The sequence below is a fragment of the Ambystoma mexicanum genome, chromosome 2p (genome assembly GCF_040938575.1).
Source record: "Ambystoma mexicanum isolate Mex_15411 chromosome 2p, UKY_AmexF1_1, whole genome shotgun sequence".
Lineage (NCBI taxonomy): Eukaryota > Metazoa > Chordata > Amphibia > Caudata > Ambystomatidae > Ambystoma > Ambystoma mexicanum.
The window spans coordinates 1,077,342,322-1,077,356,374 of NC_090923.1; the positions used below are offsets into that span (position 1 = coordinate 1,077,342,322).

Genomic DNA, 14,053 nt, shown 5'->3' on the forward strand with positions numbered 1-14,053 from the left:
CCAGATGAGAAATTATGAAGACAAAATCCAGCGAAGCTCTGTATCACACACTCTCCACATCTTAGTGACCCACGATCCTGAACAGAACCTCTCTGCCCGAAGCTGTAAGAACAACAAATAAAGAAGGGTGGGTGGATGGGAAGAACAACAAACCAAAGAATGTTCTCTCTTGAAACACCTGTGTATAAGCGCGCTATAAATGCCCTATCATATCATATCAAGGGTGGGTGGGTGCGCTAATACTCGCCTCCTTGTCTTTAATAGAATCTAAACCCCCTTCACACGGTAGTGAGGGGGATTAGTCATTCTATGGCAAGACAGGAGGCTCATATTATGCAAGTTTGAAGCCCTTGCATCACATTACTTAAAACATGATCAATACAATAGCGACAATACAATAACAATAGGAGAAGAAGTGTTTTAAATGTTTCTAGTTTGATCAATCAACTGATTGCAAAAAGCATTCCCCCAAGCTAGGCTTCCTCAAGAATTGTCCGATAAGGCATAGCAGTCTTAACTGCAAAGAACTAGGAAGATGCGCCAAGTCCATCGTTCCTCACAGGCCCCCAAAACCTTCGGGTTGAAAAGAGGGAAAGGGGAAACCAGACACAAGTCTTCTAATAGTAATAGGCAGGAAAAAGCATAGGAGTAATAAGCTCCTCCGCCTTCAATATGAAACATTTAAAACACTTACAATCATACCATCCTATGGTAACGTATATAGTAATGCAAAAAAGCTAAACACCTAGTTCGCCTGAAAATAAAGAAAAAATTACCCCCCCTCCCACCGAGGGGTGAAAGTGTTGTTGGTCCCATCCCATGTGTTGATGAAAGAAATCATGACATATCAGACCCCAGACATACCATATGACAGCCTTGGAGAACAGAGCTGGAAAGGTAAATTAGAAGGCTCAACCGGGAGTCAAAGGGAACTTAATTAACATGTTGTAGAACAACCTAGCTTAGGTGGAGCTAAAATGCAATAGGCTAGCGGCCTTGTGCACCCAGAAGTGTGTAGCCCAAATCTCCTTAACTACACAATATCTTCAGTCATATGTAACACTTGTATACCAGTAAACCTTTCCAAACCCAGAAAAGTATTTCGTCTTTTGGAGGCAGAAACGGAATGGAAAAGAGGGTTCACACCTGAACCCTAGCAGATAGGTGCTAAATAACATCCTCACTAAGAAGAGGCCAACCAGGGGACACTGATGACAAAAAAATATTCCCGAAAAAGTCCTTGAAAACACCAGGAAGAGTTAAATCCACCAAATGTTAAGCCGGAGACCCACAGACCTCCTGAGTCCTCAAAGAAGGACTCTTCTACCATAGGAAGATCCCTACAATAACGACCGACTCTTAAGAGCCAGAACTTGGCAAAAGAAACACTTATCTTACATCCCATCACTCCCATTATAACGATGCTTGAACCCCCCCCTGCTAAATGCGACAGGTGCTTGGACCTTATCCCCTCCCTCATGACTGATAAATCCCCCAGAGGAGCTTAAACTAACCGAAGGAGGATCCACTGAATTCCATAGCCCTGAGAAAGACTCTAAACTGCAAAGAAACTGATCACCAAACAGTTAATATGAAGTTGCTTACCGGAGGAAGACTAACCGCTATCTTAGTAAATCTGAACTATTTTACCCAGAAGGAGAAGTGTTAGGCAGAAACCTGTGCAGTTCCCTTGGGGACCACTGCAAAAGATTTAGGACTACAGGTGTTGGCAGTAAACCCACTTGGTAGCAGTCTGTACCACCCAGATTTACCTGGTAGCTGTGGCTGAGCAGTCGGACTTCCCTCAAGAAGAGTTAGGCAGTATGCAAAGTAAAAAATAGGCACTCAGATACAATAGCACAAGTAAACACTGACCAGAGCTTTGGTATCAAGGTATATAATTATTTATTTTAAAAAAACACACTTATTGAAACACTCCAGCACTATTATTGTAATTCACTCTAAACACAGTTACTATTATTATATATATACTCCTTATTCCTTATCAGACAAGTGTTAGTTAACACCACTTATTTCCAGACAGAGGTGAGCGCTTAACTATAGATGGCACTCCAATAAGTTAACGAAAAAGGGAGGGAAAAAGGCAGAATGTAGGAAATTACACCACACTGATACTTAGGAACTCTTAAGCAAGGCAGGAAAGTCAAAAGTTACTTGTGAGCCAAAGTCCATAGGCCGGGCCCACTCTTGGAGAGAGCAGGGCACAAATGCACCCAAGATCACACAGTGACAATAGGCTTAAAAAGTCTTGCAAGGAGTTCAGAACGGTTTTAGTTAAGCTCAGAAAAGTTTAGCCAGGGTGTCCCAGGCTAACCCAGGGTCGAAAGCCGGGGACTAAATCTACCCCGTACAGTCGGTTGCAAGGGAAGCCAGGCCGAACACAGTACTTATGTGGAAAGGATCCTCCAGCGGGGGCAGTTGTTCCTGGCAGCGGGTGCAAGTCGTGGCGTCGTCCAGAGGAAGAGAAGATCTCGACGTGGAGGAAAGATGAAGGTCGTTGCACTGCCAGGGAAGAAACCAGCCGCAGAGTTTTCCGCTTAAAGGTACTACCCTTTGATTTGCGGTAGTGGTAAAACGTGGTACCCTGGTTGCCGGGGTGCTTGGCACAGGCAAGGCGGCCACGAGATGCTCCAGGAAGTGAAAAAGGAAGCAGACTGGTTATCCCCACCAGTCGAAGGAAGAAGACTCTCTGGGCTGGAGATCTCCTCTGTCGTTGGGAAAAGTGGTGAGACGGTTCAGCAGGGCTCCAACGGTGGTGTCGTCGTAGCAGTTCGGCTCAGCTTCTCCCTCGTCGGATTCCTAGGTCCTGTGGCGACTTCTGAAGTTCCAGTCCCCAAAGCCCTGTTTTTATGCAGAAAACCCACATTCACTCAGCCTAGCTGTCACTCAAACATGCTAAGTGGTGAGCCGGCCGGCTCACCACTTGGGCCAATCAGGACGGAGTGCGACTTGAGTTGCTTAGGCAACTCAGTCCAGGGTGCCTAAATCCCCCTACACCCCTCCTAAGTACCCCAGACAGAGTGGCACCACTCTGGAGGGCTTCTGCGGAGAAGCCCGCCAAAATAGTGGAACAAAGGGCTCAACTTGGGTTGGAGTCATAGAAGCGAACACAAACGCCATTTTAGAACCGAGTTCTGTCAAAAAATACCAACCGGAGAATTAATATTAATTAAATAAACCGGCGGTATGTTCAAGGCTATAGGAATTAAATAATTAAAGTTGGTAGCCTCGAACAATGGGAAATCCCATAGGGATATATTCGCGGTTGAATATAAAAAGTAGTATCCACTGCCACCAGCCAAAACTCGATCAGGGGGGACGGAGACGTGCCCCCTCGACTAACAGACCCCGGGGCAATCGAATTGCCCGGCCAGTACGTCCACAATGATGGTTTGTACTGGTTCTGTTCAGAATTTGAGACTAGTAAAGTCAATGGTGACTTTACATGCCCTGGGAGACAGTAGTCAGTCCCAGGGTATGGAGTCTATACTGGGGGGTCACTATGACACCCCTGTGTTACTGCACTGAGGGTGCTGTGTAACACACATCACAAAAACACATGAAGCCCTATGGAGTAAAAGACCCCATAGCCCATTAAACACATCTAGAATCAAAGAGACACACTCAAATCATGTCCAAGAGTGATGGTAAAAGAGTCTCACTCTTGGCAGGAGATAAAAATAAACCCCAAAAATCCAGCAAAGCTGCTGGGGGACTCACTAGGTTAGAAAATTCAGCCTAAACAGAGAATTCTCCCTAACAAGAAGGATGGAAAACCTGAGGTCCACTCTAAAGCCCCGTACACACCTCTAAAATAAATACACTCTTGCACCTATAACCATCCCCCCCGACTGTAGAAGGGGAGAGTCCTCAGCAGCTCCGCTTAACTTATTGAAACAAACAGGAAATTGGTGCAAAAGAAAATGCATGGACGGAAGGGAAAAAAACCCTGTGCGAGCTCAGCACTGGTAATGAGACAGAACTCCTGTTAAAGGAAAAACAGAAACCATCAGGTATTCCTCCTAGAGGTGGAATGCTATGATGCAACCCCCCCCCGAAAAGGTTGCGTGTCCAGTAATCTAAAGGTTTTGAAGAAATATTTGGGACCACTGTCCCTACAACATTGAGGCCTGGACCTCTGTATGCCTGCAAGGCTGACTGGTCTCTCTGGAGATTAGTGGAAAGGAAAAAAAGAAACACATTGCACATAGTAAAACAGCACTTAAATAGTGCTACGAAACCCCAGGTGTCTGCGTGCTGCTATTATTACTACCCACGGTATGTGGTGTTCATTTATCAACCTCGTGAGGATGGAAGGCTAATTAAGATCCTTCTAGAATTCGAAACCTGCGTCAGCCGTCTCTGCACAGATGTGAAAGCAAGCACTCTTATTAGCTGCGCAAAATAGAATGAAAATAAATAAATAAATAGTTCCCTGGAGGGTAAAAAACTGGGCTTGTACTCCTCGAGCAGAGGAGAAATTATATACACCGCTAGGTGTATAGCAGAGAAAGGCAAAGGCTTGGGAGGAGAGCTATAGGGGCGGGATCCAGAATGTTATTATTTGGTAACTCTGGTACCAACAAGTGTTTCCCAAACACTGCCTCAATGTCAGAACCTGGGTTGCTCAATGCTGACTTGCAACTAAACTGAACAGTTACCCTTGAGCTGACCTTGCCCCCGTCAATAGTTAAAATTGTACAATAAAATGTCATAATGGGACAAAAGGAAAGGACATCACACCACCCTTTAAGGAGTGGACTTCGTGTCGCCGATCAGGCAAAAACTCCATCTGCACATCAAGCCCTGCAGACCTCCATAGGGACATTAGGGGTTATATCACTCAGCTTGCTGAGAGAAAAAGTCAATAATCTGGATTAACACAGATACCATGCTTCCAGTCTTCATCAGGACTTTTTACTAATATTCTGACGCCTTATGAAGGCGAGTGGCGTAGAGATCACCAACTACTTGTATAAGGAAAAATAGGGCCTGAGGGACGATTGTTATTGGGAAAGAAATGCATAAGGAAACGGACTGAGTTATATTGTAACTAACTAATGTAGAGGCCTTCAAATTTTACTAAAAAGACAAAGGTTATTTATTTAAATTTATATAGCGCACAACGGCCCTGGGGCATCGTGGCGCTTGTTCCAGCGAGTTTAGGATTACTTCATAAAACATGCAACACTTGGTCAACATTCCCAAGGAGTAAAAACAGAGGTGTACGTTCCTTGGTTACAGTGGAACATTGAGATTGTAATAGAGTGCTTGGTTAAGGTGGAACAATGAAATTGACGTGCATGCAGACAATTATAGCTGGAGCATGTTAATTAAACTGAGTGGTTTTCAGCATTTTGCGGAAGGTGGTATATGAATTTTCATATCTGAGAGCGATGGGAAGGGCATTCCAGTTCTTAGGTGCTAGGTGTTGGAAGCTGGCAACGCCTGCTCTGACTCTTTTGAATGAGGGAACGTAGATCTGGTTGGTGAGATGGGTTCTCTTAGGTCTGGCGGAGGTGCACATGGTGATCCTTTCGGATAGGTATGGAGGGGCCTTTAGTGACAGGCATTTGTGTGTGATGTTTTGAATAGAATACGCTGTTTGTCAGGCAGCCAATGAGCGTCTTTCCTAGCTTGGGATATGTGCTCCCGCTTAGGAATGCTCAATGCAGCTCTTAGTGCATTGTTTTGGGTCACTTGTAGCTTGTGTATATTTTTAACAGAGGTGCCCAGGAAGAGGGCGGTGCAGTAATCCAGTTTTGTGCCGATTGTGGCTCTGGCAATGGATAGGCAGTTTTGCGTTGATAAGAACGGTTTAACTGCATTAATGATTTTGGTGGTGAGTGCAGCAGAGGAGGCTATGGCATTGACCTGACGGGTCATGGAGAGAGTAGAGTCGATGTACACGCCTAGAGTTTTTACCACTGAAGAAACTTTGATGGTGCTGTTGTCTATGGTGAAGGTGCTGTATTGCAGGGGGAATTTGTTGAGGGTTTCTTTGATGCCTACCACCAATATCTCTGTTTTGTCCCCATTGAGACAGAGACCATTGGCTGCCATCCATGTTTGAATTGCAGTGTAGATATTGTTGAGGGTAGTCGCATTTTGTTCATAGATGCCAGTGAGGGGGAATAAGACTTGCGTGTCGTCGGCATAGTTGGTGTAGGCTATGTCACGACTTTCCAGGTCATTAAACAGTGGGAGAGTTAACACCTGAGTGATATCTAGAGGAAGGTATGGCCCCCATATAGGTCTGTAAACGGCCACCTCCACACACTTTTCTTTGAAATATTAAATAAATAAATAATATATAAAAATACCCTAAGAAGTGGGGTTACGCCCCAACAAGGGTCCGAAACCCTGCCCCTCCTAACCAAGCTGATGCTTACTGGGCCATTTGGCTACTGCCAACAGGACAAACGTGTATGTGCTTCAGGCACAGCTTAAACATAATGTTTAGCAAAAGAGCACACTTAGCAAGTGTACCTCAAACTGCCCACCCAAGCAGGGTGTGGTAACCAGCCGTACACGAGGGGCAACCTTGCAGTTGAACACAGGCAAAGCCTGCCACCGAGCAGGCTTATGGCACACCTACAGTGAAGGTAATCACCTATGCCACATGCAGCACTTAAACAAAGCTGCGGACTGGCAGCGCATCAGGCTCTTAAGCGGGCAAATCATTGACCAAATAAATGTTAAAAAATACTGTTGTATATAAAGAAAATATGTACTGGATATAACGGGAAACGAACCCAGGTCCTCCTGCATGGGAAACGTACAGCCTCATCATTGAGCTATCCTGCCTCTGGAGTTAAGAAGAATATTATGCCATCTTTAAGGAACACGCTAAAACTGGACACAGTGCCAGTGCGGGGCCATAAAGGGCAGGAAAGCCCACTAAGCTAACGCACCTGGAATTCCCAGGCGTGTCCCAAAATAAACACAGAAGTCTGTGCGCGGGGGTCTGAAGCTACAGCCGCTTCCGTGAGACCGGCACGCGACGTAACCTCCATAGGGCAGGCAGGCACCTTTACAGCACCTGGAAACTCCCAGGCGTTTGTTCAGAAATAAACAAACAAACATGGAAGTCTGTGCGCGCCGGCCTGAAGCTTTAGCAGCTTCTGTGAACCCGGCGCACAATGGAAAACACACTAGGAACCTGGAACTCCCAGGTGTTTTGCCAAACAAGGAGGCCTTTGCGTGCCGGCCTGAAGCTTTAGCAGCTTCTGTGAACCCGGTGCGTGACGGGAACACATAATGGCAGGCAAGCCCTCTATAGAACCTGGAACTCCCAGGCGTTTTCACAAACAAGGAGGCCCGGCCTGAAGCTTTAACAGCTTCTCTCATGCCCGGCACGCAACGGGAACCCACAGGGCATATGCCTCGTAAATCAAAGAGGCTTGTGAAAACAAAGAAAACCTGTGCGTGCCGGTCTAAAGCAGAAGCTTCCACTAGACACTAGGCACGCGCAGGCTTAAGCAATTACCTCTTCTGAATTATTCACTTCTGAAACGTGTGTTAACTTTAAAACTAAAATCACGCAAGTTGCTTTACTTGCAGGTGGCAGCCCACAAACCTATAAACTCAATGCGAACATTCTACCAAAAGATACACATTAATAGAAACAACAGCCGCACACCGCCACCTAGATGCAATGTACCCAATCAATAAAACTTCCTTATATATAAAAGGAAACCTAATATATATATTCACAATACATTTACATTCATATTCATATTATTTAAGGCCTTAATGTATTATTAAGGTCTACTACTGACTAACATGCAAGACACAACTAAAAGGAGTGACTTAGCTGTGGTGTCAGCAGCAAAGAAAGAGGAGTTAGGATTGGAGTAAGGGACTTACATAGAGGAGGGTCCCTGCTCATTGGTCTCCTGTAGGGCATGACCTGTCCTCCATGATGGATTGGGGAGTCCCCCTTGCATTATCATTGAACTCTATTTAGTTCTGTTTTCAAACTTTTTTGTGTCTGTAAAAAATGTTCTTTGCTGCTGTGGTTTCAGAGTAAAGATTGTAATGCATAATATGAGCCTCCTGTCTTGCCGCGGTCTACCATGCCAACTTTTAACTACGCCTGCCTTCACCGGCAGCGGCCGCACTGACATGAGGACACCGCGCTGAGCTGAAGCATCAGCCTGGTCTCAGAGGGACGCGCGCGACGCTCTCACGCATATGCAGGTCCTTTCCTCTAAGGATCCCGAAGCAAACCCTCAATGGGCAACAACTGAGTCGATCTTAACTAGTCTCACACTGTGCGCTGATGTTAGTAAAGTTAAAGTATCTGCGCTCCACTGACAATCTGCTGCGACCCTTCTAAAATAAGTTCTTTTGCTTTTTAGTTAAATTAAGTTTCACACAGTCTCTTGTTCCAGGCACCATAAACTGGTTAAGCCTTCCAGGCACCCCTTGCAATAACTATATACACTCTAAATTAAAGCATTTCTCTCAGTTCTGCTGGAGCTTCTATGTTATTCTTTCTTCAATGTCCCCCTTCGAGGCATAGCCAGGAAGCAGGACCACGCACATAGCGTGGAGAGCGGACGAGCGAGTGAGCCAGCAGAGTTCTGCTGCCTTCTATGAGGCTTGGAGCCAGAAAGGTATGGCCCGCCGAATGGAAAAAAGTAATGGCCACACAAAAAGTGGTTGAACCACACCTGCTGGAACAGACGCCAAAGTCCCATCAAGCCCCAACAGCAAGAACCAACGTAAGCGAACTGATGAGGAAGACCGGAGTCACAGTTTTGCACCGGTCTAGGGGACTACCTCCCAGAGGAATGCTGCTGTGGTGCACCAGGCACAATGTGCATCCAAGGAACCAGGCAGAGAATCCCAGACATAGTCCAAGATGGGGCAACAAACCATATTCCCCAAGAAGGGGTGAGAAACTAGATACCCTTAAAAGGGGTGAGAACCCTTATGGCCCAGGACGGGATGAGAAACCAGACACCCCAAGAAGGGATGAGACATCAGATATGCCAAGAAGTAGTTAGATACCAGTTACCTCAAGATGGGGTGAGAAATTGGATAACACATGATGAAGAGGTGAATAACCAAATACCCCAATAAGGGGTGAGAAACCCAATAGCCCAAGACAGGGCAACGAACAAGATATCCCAAGACTGGTTGAGACACAAGATATCCCAAGGTTGGGTGAAAGGGGAGACGGCCCAAGGCAGCGTGAGAGACTGCAGACTCCAAGGCGGGCTGAGAGGCAGGAGATCCGAAGATGTGGTGTGAGAAACCTTAAACTAAGGTGGGTGTGATGAGCAGAAACCAAAGTCAAGGTTTCAGCAACAAGCAGCTCAGGTGGGGAGAAGGAAGAGATACCTCAAGGTGGGGTGGGAGACACTATATTTCAGCACTCAGTAATTACGAGTCGATCCAAAAGGACAGTGACTGTCATTCATGAAGAAGAGGTAGGATAATGAGACATTGTTCAAACCAGAAACTGGACAAGTGGTCTGGGAGAAACCAGAGAGACATTCTTATTGGAACTCTGCATTATTCAACCAGGCACAGGGCCTGGAAGAATCCAGAGAGACATTTGGGTTGGGGTCAGAAGCCAGACACCATTTCAGCTATTGAAGATGGAGCCCTTTCGAGACCTGTTCTAGTAGGATTTGTTAGTCCTTTTTATGAATCATAGGACCAGCACTTAGGTTAGATTATGCTTTAGTTCTGAGCTGCCTCTGGTTGATTTGTATACCAGAGCTTATAGATAATTGCGCTAGACCTTCCTAGGCCCTAGGATGGCAAGGCAGAAGCCACGAGTGCTGCTGGCAGACTCTGCCATAGTCTGCAAGCACTGGGGTTGCAGCACGCCTTGCCTGTTCAGTGCCTCTTGGCTTTGGCTACCACCCCCATATCCTGACCAGCCTGGTTTTAACCTATAGCCCTGCAATGATCTGTCTGTCTTGCGTACTAGCCCCAACTCACTCCTTTCTTCTCTTCCTCTCTTGGCCACCTTCCTCCCCTTCAATTGTTTCCTCTCATCTCATTTTTGTTCTTGCCTCCCCTCCTCATTCTCCTTCAAGATCTTTTTAAGCTGCCTTCTCTTAGCTCCCTCTCCCGTCGCCTCTCTGTGCCAGTAACGTTTCTCCACCTTCCACTGTTCTTACTAGTTTTCTTTTCTTCTCCTCTCGCTGCTCTTTCCTAAACTCCTTCTTTTTGTCACTCTTCTCTCCCTCTCCCCCGCATTTTGTTTCGATGCCTTTTTTCCAACCTCCACTTTCCCCTCTATCTGCTCATTCCCAATCTACTCCACTGCTTCTAATTGCCTACGCTGGCCCTCCTCCTTCTTTGCTACACATAGTAGATCATTCTATCTTCTTCTTCCTTCCTTCCTTCTCCTTTGTCCTCCCATTACTGCTCCAGCACCTCAGCTCTTCCTCGCGTCCACCTAGTCCTTCTCCTCTCTTCCTCGCGTCCTGCTTGTCCTTCTTCTCTCTTCCCCGCTGCCTCCTCGCCAATCTGTATCACCACATCCTTCCTCCTTTCAACTTCACCTACACCCATTGTAAGCTGCTAGTACCCCTTAAAAGTACACAGATCTGCCTTCTCTCTGTCTCTGCTGAACCATGCTCAGCTGTGTCCCTGTAGTGGCTTAGCACAAAGATTAGTTTTTCAGATTCATACTTGTACTGGTTCTTGTGTGTTGGCAGCGGCTCTGCGCAGGATCGAGGACTGAGCACTCATAAGGGCCATCTGCCAGATTGACATATTTATTGCAACGTTACCGTGCTACAGTCCCACTGCCTTCAATGCCCATTGCCATGATTTTACTCCATCTCTGAAAACACTGTGTCTCCCAGTTGGGGTTGTACAATTGAAGTAATGGAGCGAGGCAGATGCAAGGATTAAAGTAGGTTTATTTTCAGAAATGCTCCATAAAACGGACCCCTGGCTCAGTGTCCATCTATCCAGCCTGCTTTCCCTCTCTCCTCTGCTCATATCCCACATTCTGGAACCCTCATTCCTTCCACTTTCCAGGCTGGGCATCACAGGATATCTCCACTGCTGCGTCTTTACAACACAAGGATCTTCATTTGTTCTTTTCTGACTGGGATCTGTTGGATCCATTTATATACCCAAGTATTTGATGTTTGGTTTTTCACTACCACAGGTCTCTCCAGCCATCCCTAGTGCGCAATTGTTGTCTATAAGTATGTTACCTCAGATGACAGCGGCTGTTCAGACAGCATATCTTTATACTTGCTCCTCCTTTGAACATGGTTACTCCAGCTCTGACTTTGACATTTGGGCTTGTTAAACAGGAGCAGGTTAGTTAGGCACATATGGTCCACTGGCAGGCCCTGTGTTAGTGGGGTTAGGGAACAGCCTTGTCTGTCTTCATGGTATATGGGGGGAGGACTTGGCCTGTTATGTATGAGGGCATGGGGGAGGATTCCTATGGAGTATTTGGATGGCTTCCTGTGTCCAGGTGTATGCCACCAAGGCCAGATTAGACTACCTCATCTCCTCACCAGTTGTCTTTCTGCTCCTCCTCGGTGCAGGCCATGGTCCCTCATACTGACCCCAACTGCTCACTTCCATGGGTCCCTTTGCCTTGTAAGGTCCCGTCTTTCCCTGTCTTGGGAATCCCTTTGGGTTTAGTGCTGAGGTGACTTCCTCGAGTCTGGTCAATGGCTCGGGACAACTATTGCACCATTATTTTCAAATACACTATGCCAACCAGAAGCAGCCCAATGGACCAGGTGAGACGTGGGAGCACCTGGGCCGTAGCCCCACCTTTGAGGGCCTTTAGGGTCAACAAAGGGCCATACACATTTAAGAGTAACATCCCCTGGGACCTGGCTAAAATTCATTGGGGAAAAATGGTCATAGCCTGACGGATCACAAGCAAAAAATGTGAGGACTCTAAAAGTGGCCACAAAGTAGACTTTCATCCTTACAAACTTCCGGGAGACGCAAAAAAAATCTGTATTACCCTGACATGATGTCATAGTAGAAGACTGCAGCATGGAAACCATACATAACAGTTTAATTTTAAAACTGTGACAGAGGCACCGTGACATTATGCGTATACTGGATGAACAAATAGAGTTATGGGCAAGCTTGAGTTTCATGCATTTAACAGCCCTCTATAGTCCATTAACAGCCAATCATGAAATGGTTCTAGATCAGTGAGTCATACTTTAATACTCTTTACGTAAACATTAGGTCTTTTCAATGCTTTTAGTATATACATTTGGCCATTTGTAAGCAACCAGTGTCTGGCAAAATAATGAAGTTGAGTAACAGGGAGGTAATGAGTTTTTCCCATGATCAAGGACTGTGCTCACGTGTAATGGCTGAGATTGGAATTCTGGTATCTGGGTTTCAGAGTGATCGAATGCATTATTTGGTCCAACGTTTTTCCCTGTGTAGTAAGGCCAAAACAACAAAAGTGTTCTTTGCCCTAATCATGCACTTCTGCGATTTCTCTAACAGCTATTACAACTTATACAATTAGAATCAAATGCCTAAGAAATGTCCAAGTGATGTACAATAAATCATTACATTTGATAACCAGACATGATCACATCGTGTGAAGTCTAAAGTATCAGTGTTTTAAAGGTTATGGCTGCTTGATTGACTTATCAATTCTAATATAAGACAGAGAATGCTGCGATTATTGGAAATACATGTATGTGAAAGGAAACAGTGTTCAATTAATCCATTTGGCCCAAACAGATTATATCTACTGAAGTAGATTCTATAGTAAACTGAACCCCATATGTTAATATTTAGTAGATATAATTTAACAATGCTCCTTTAATTGTTTTTCGCAGCATGCGTTCATGTGTCAGACCCTCAGCCGGACTCTGGTCATCGAGCTGCTCGACAAAGCCAACAACCCTGATCCCGACCTAGACAACGTCCACACCCTGGATGACTGTGACCTCGAGGTAAGCTCTCGCTCTTCTCACCCCAGACAGGGGAATACATTCACTACTCCTTCACTGCTCCCTTGAATATTAATGCCTTGTGCTTCCAGTATGAGGGCATTCTTTACTGTACTTAACTGGTTTACCTGACATTTTCCATGACGATCCTTCATCTGAGACTTCATCAGAAAAGCATATGTTCTTTGTGTTCCATTGGATACCCTACGTAGACTCATGGGAAGGGTACCGTTTTCTCTGTATGCGTTTTACTACAGGGCTGGCTGGTTGGGCTCCAGTGGTTGGTGGTAGTCTTAGGAGGGATTTTCAGAACAAGCGCTGAGGTAAAGTTATGAGAGGCCACCCTAGGTGATGAGCAAGGGTTTTTCACTCTTCGTCTTACCAAAGTCTCCCAAGGTAGCATAGGCTGAGCAATAAGACAAACTTGTGTGATCAGTGGCTGTTGTGCAAGTACACTTAGAAATACCAAGGGTGTTGCACACACAAGTATACAAATATGTTATTTATCAGGCCTTAAACACAACATGGAAGTAGAGTCCAAGAGTACTATATAGAACAAAACACACTTATGTTCACATTTTCTTTTAAAATGTTGTGTATTTAGTTAATAAACTTTTTACACATTTTTTACACATTCAGCACAAAAATAAACAACTATTATAAACATCAGAACTTTCAATAGATATATCATCAACACAATTAATTTCCATTCAGTGGGATAAGGCATGCCAAAGTTCATTCATAATAAAGCTCAGGAACTGTAAACATTTTCACCCAAAAGAGCGTGGCTACTAATTATGTACACACAAATATATATTACAGGGCCTGCGATAGCGGCCCTGTAGTTATGGTTAAGTTGCTCAACTCATAGGAAGAGCACTTTTTTGGGCGGCTTATAACTTTGCTCCCCTTGGACGAATCCTGACCAAAAAAAGTATATGCCCCGTCCAAAATGTTTTGGCAAGTTTGGGGAGGTTTCATCAAGGGAGGGCAAAGTTATAGGTGGATCCCACATTTCTTTTTTCCATACACTCAATGGAAAAAGAATTGTGCTCACGGCTATAGCCCAAACCGCTGAACGGATTTTCACCAAATTTGTGGCA

General features: G+C 45.4%; 1 protein-coding gene across 2 annotated transcripts in view; it reads left to right on the forward strand.

The window, feature by feature from the left end:
• MAP4K2 (mitogen-activated protein kinase kinase kinase kinase 2) overlaps window positions 1–14,053 on the forward strand; it is a 1,208,607-nt gene that overhangs the window by 407,896 nt on the left and 786,658 nt on the right. For both annotated transcript variants that reach the window (XM_069645028.1, XM_069645029.1), the window contains exon 12: window positions 12,837–12,953. In XM_069645028.1, the coding sequence (XP_069501129.1) occupies window positions 12,837–12,953 (117 nt within the window). The remainder of the gene's footprint in view (window positions 1–12,836; window positions 12,954–14,053) is intronic.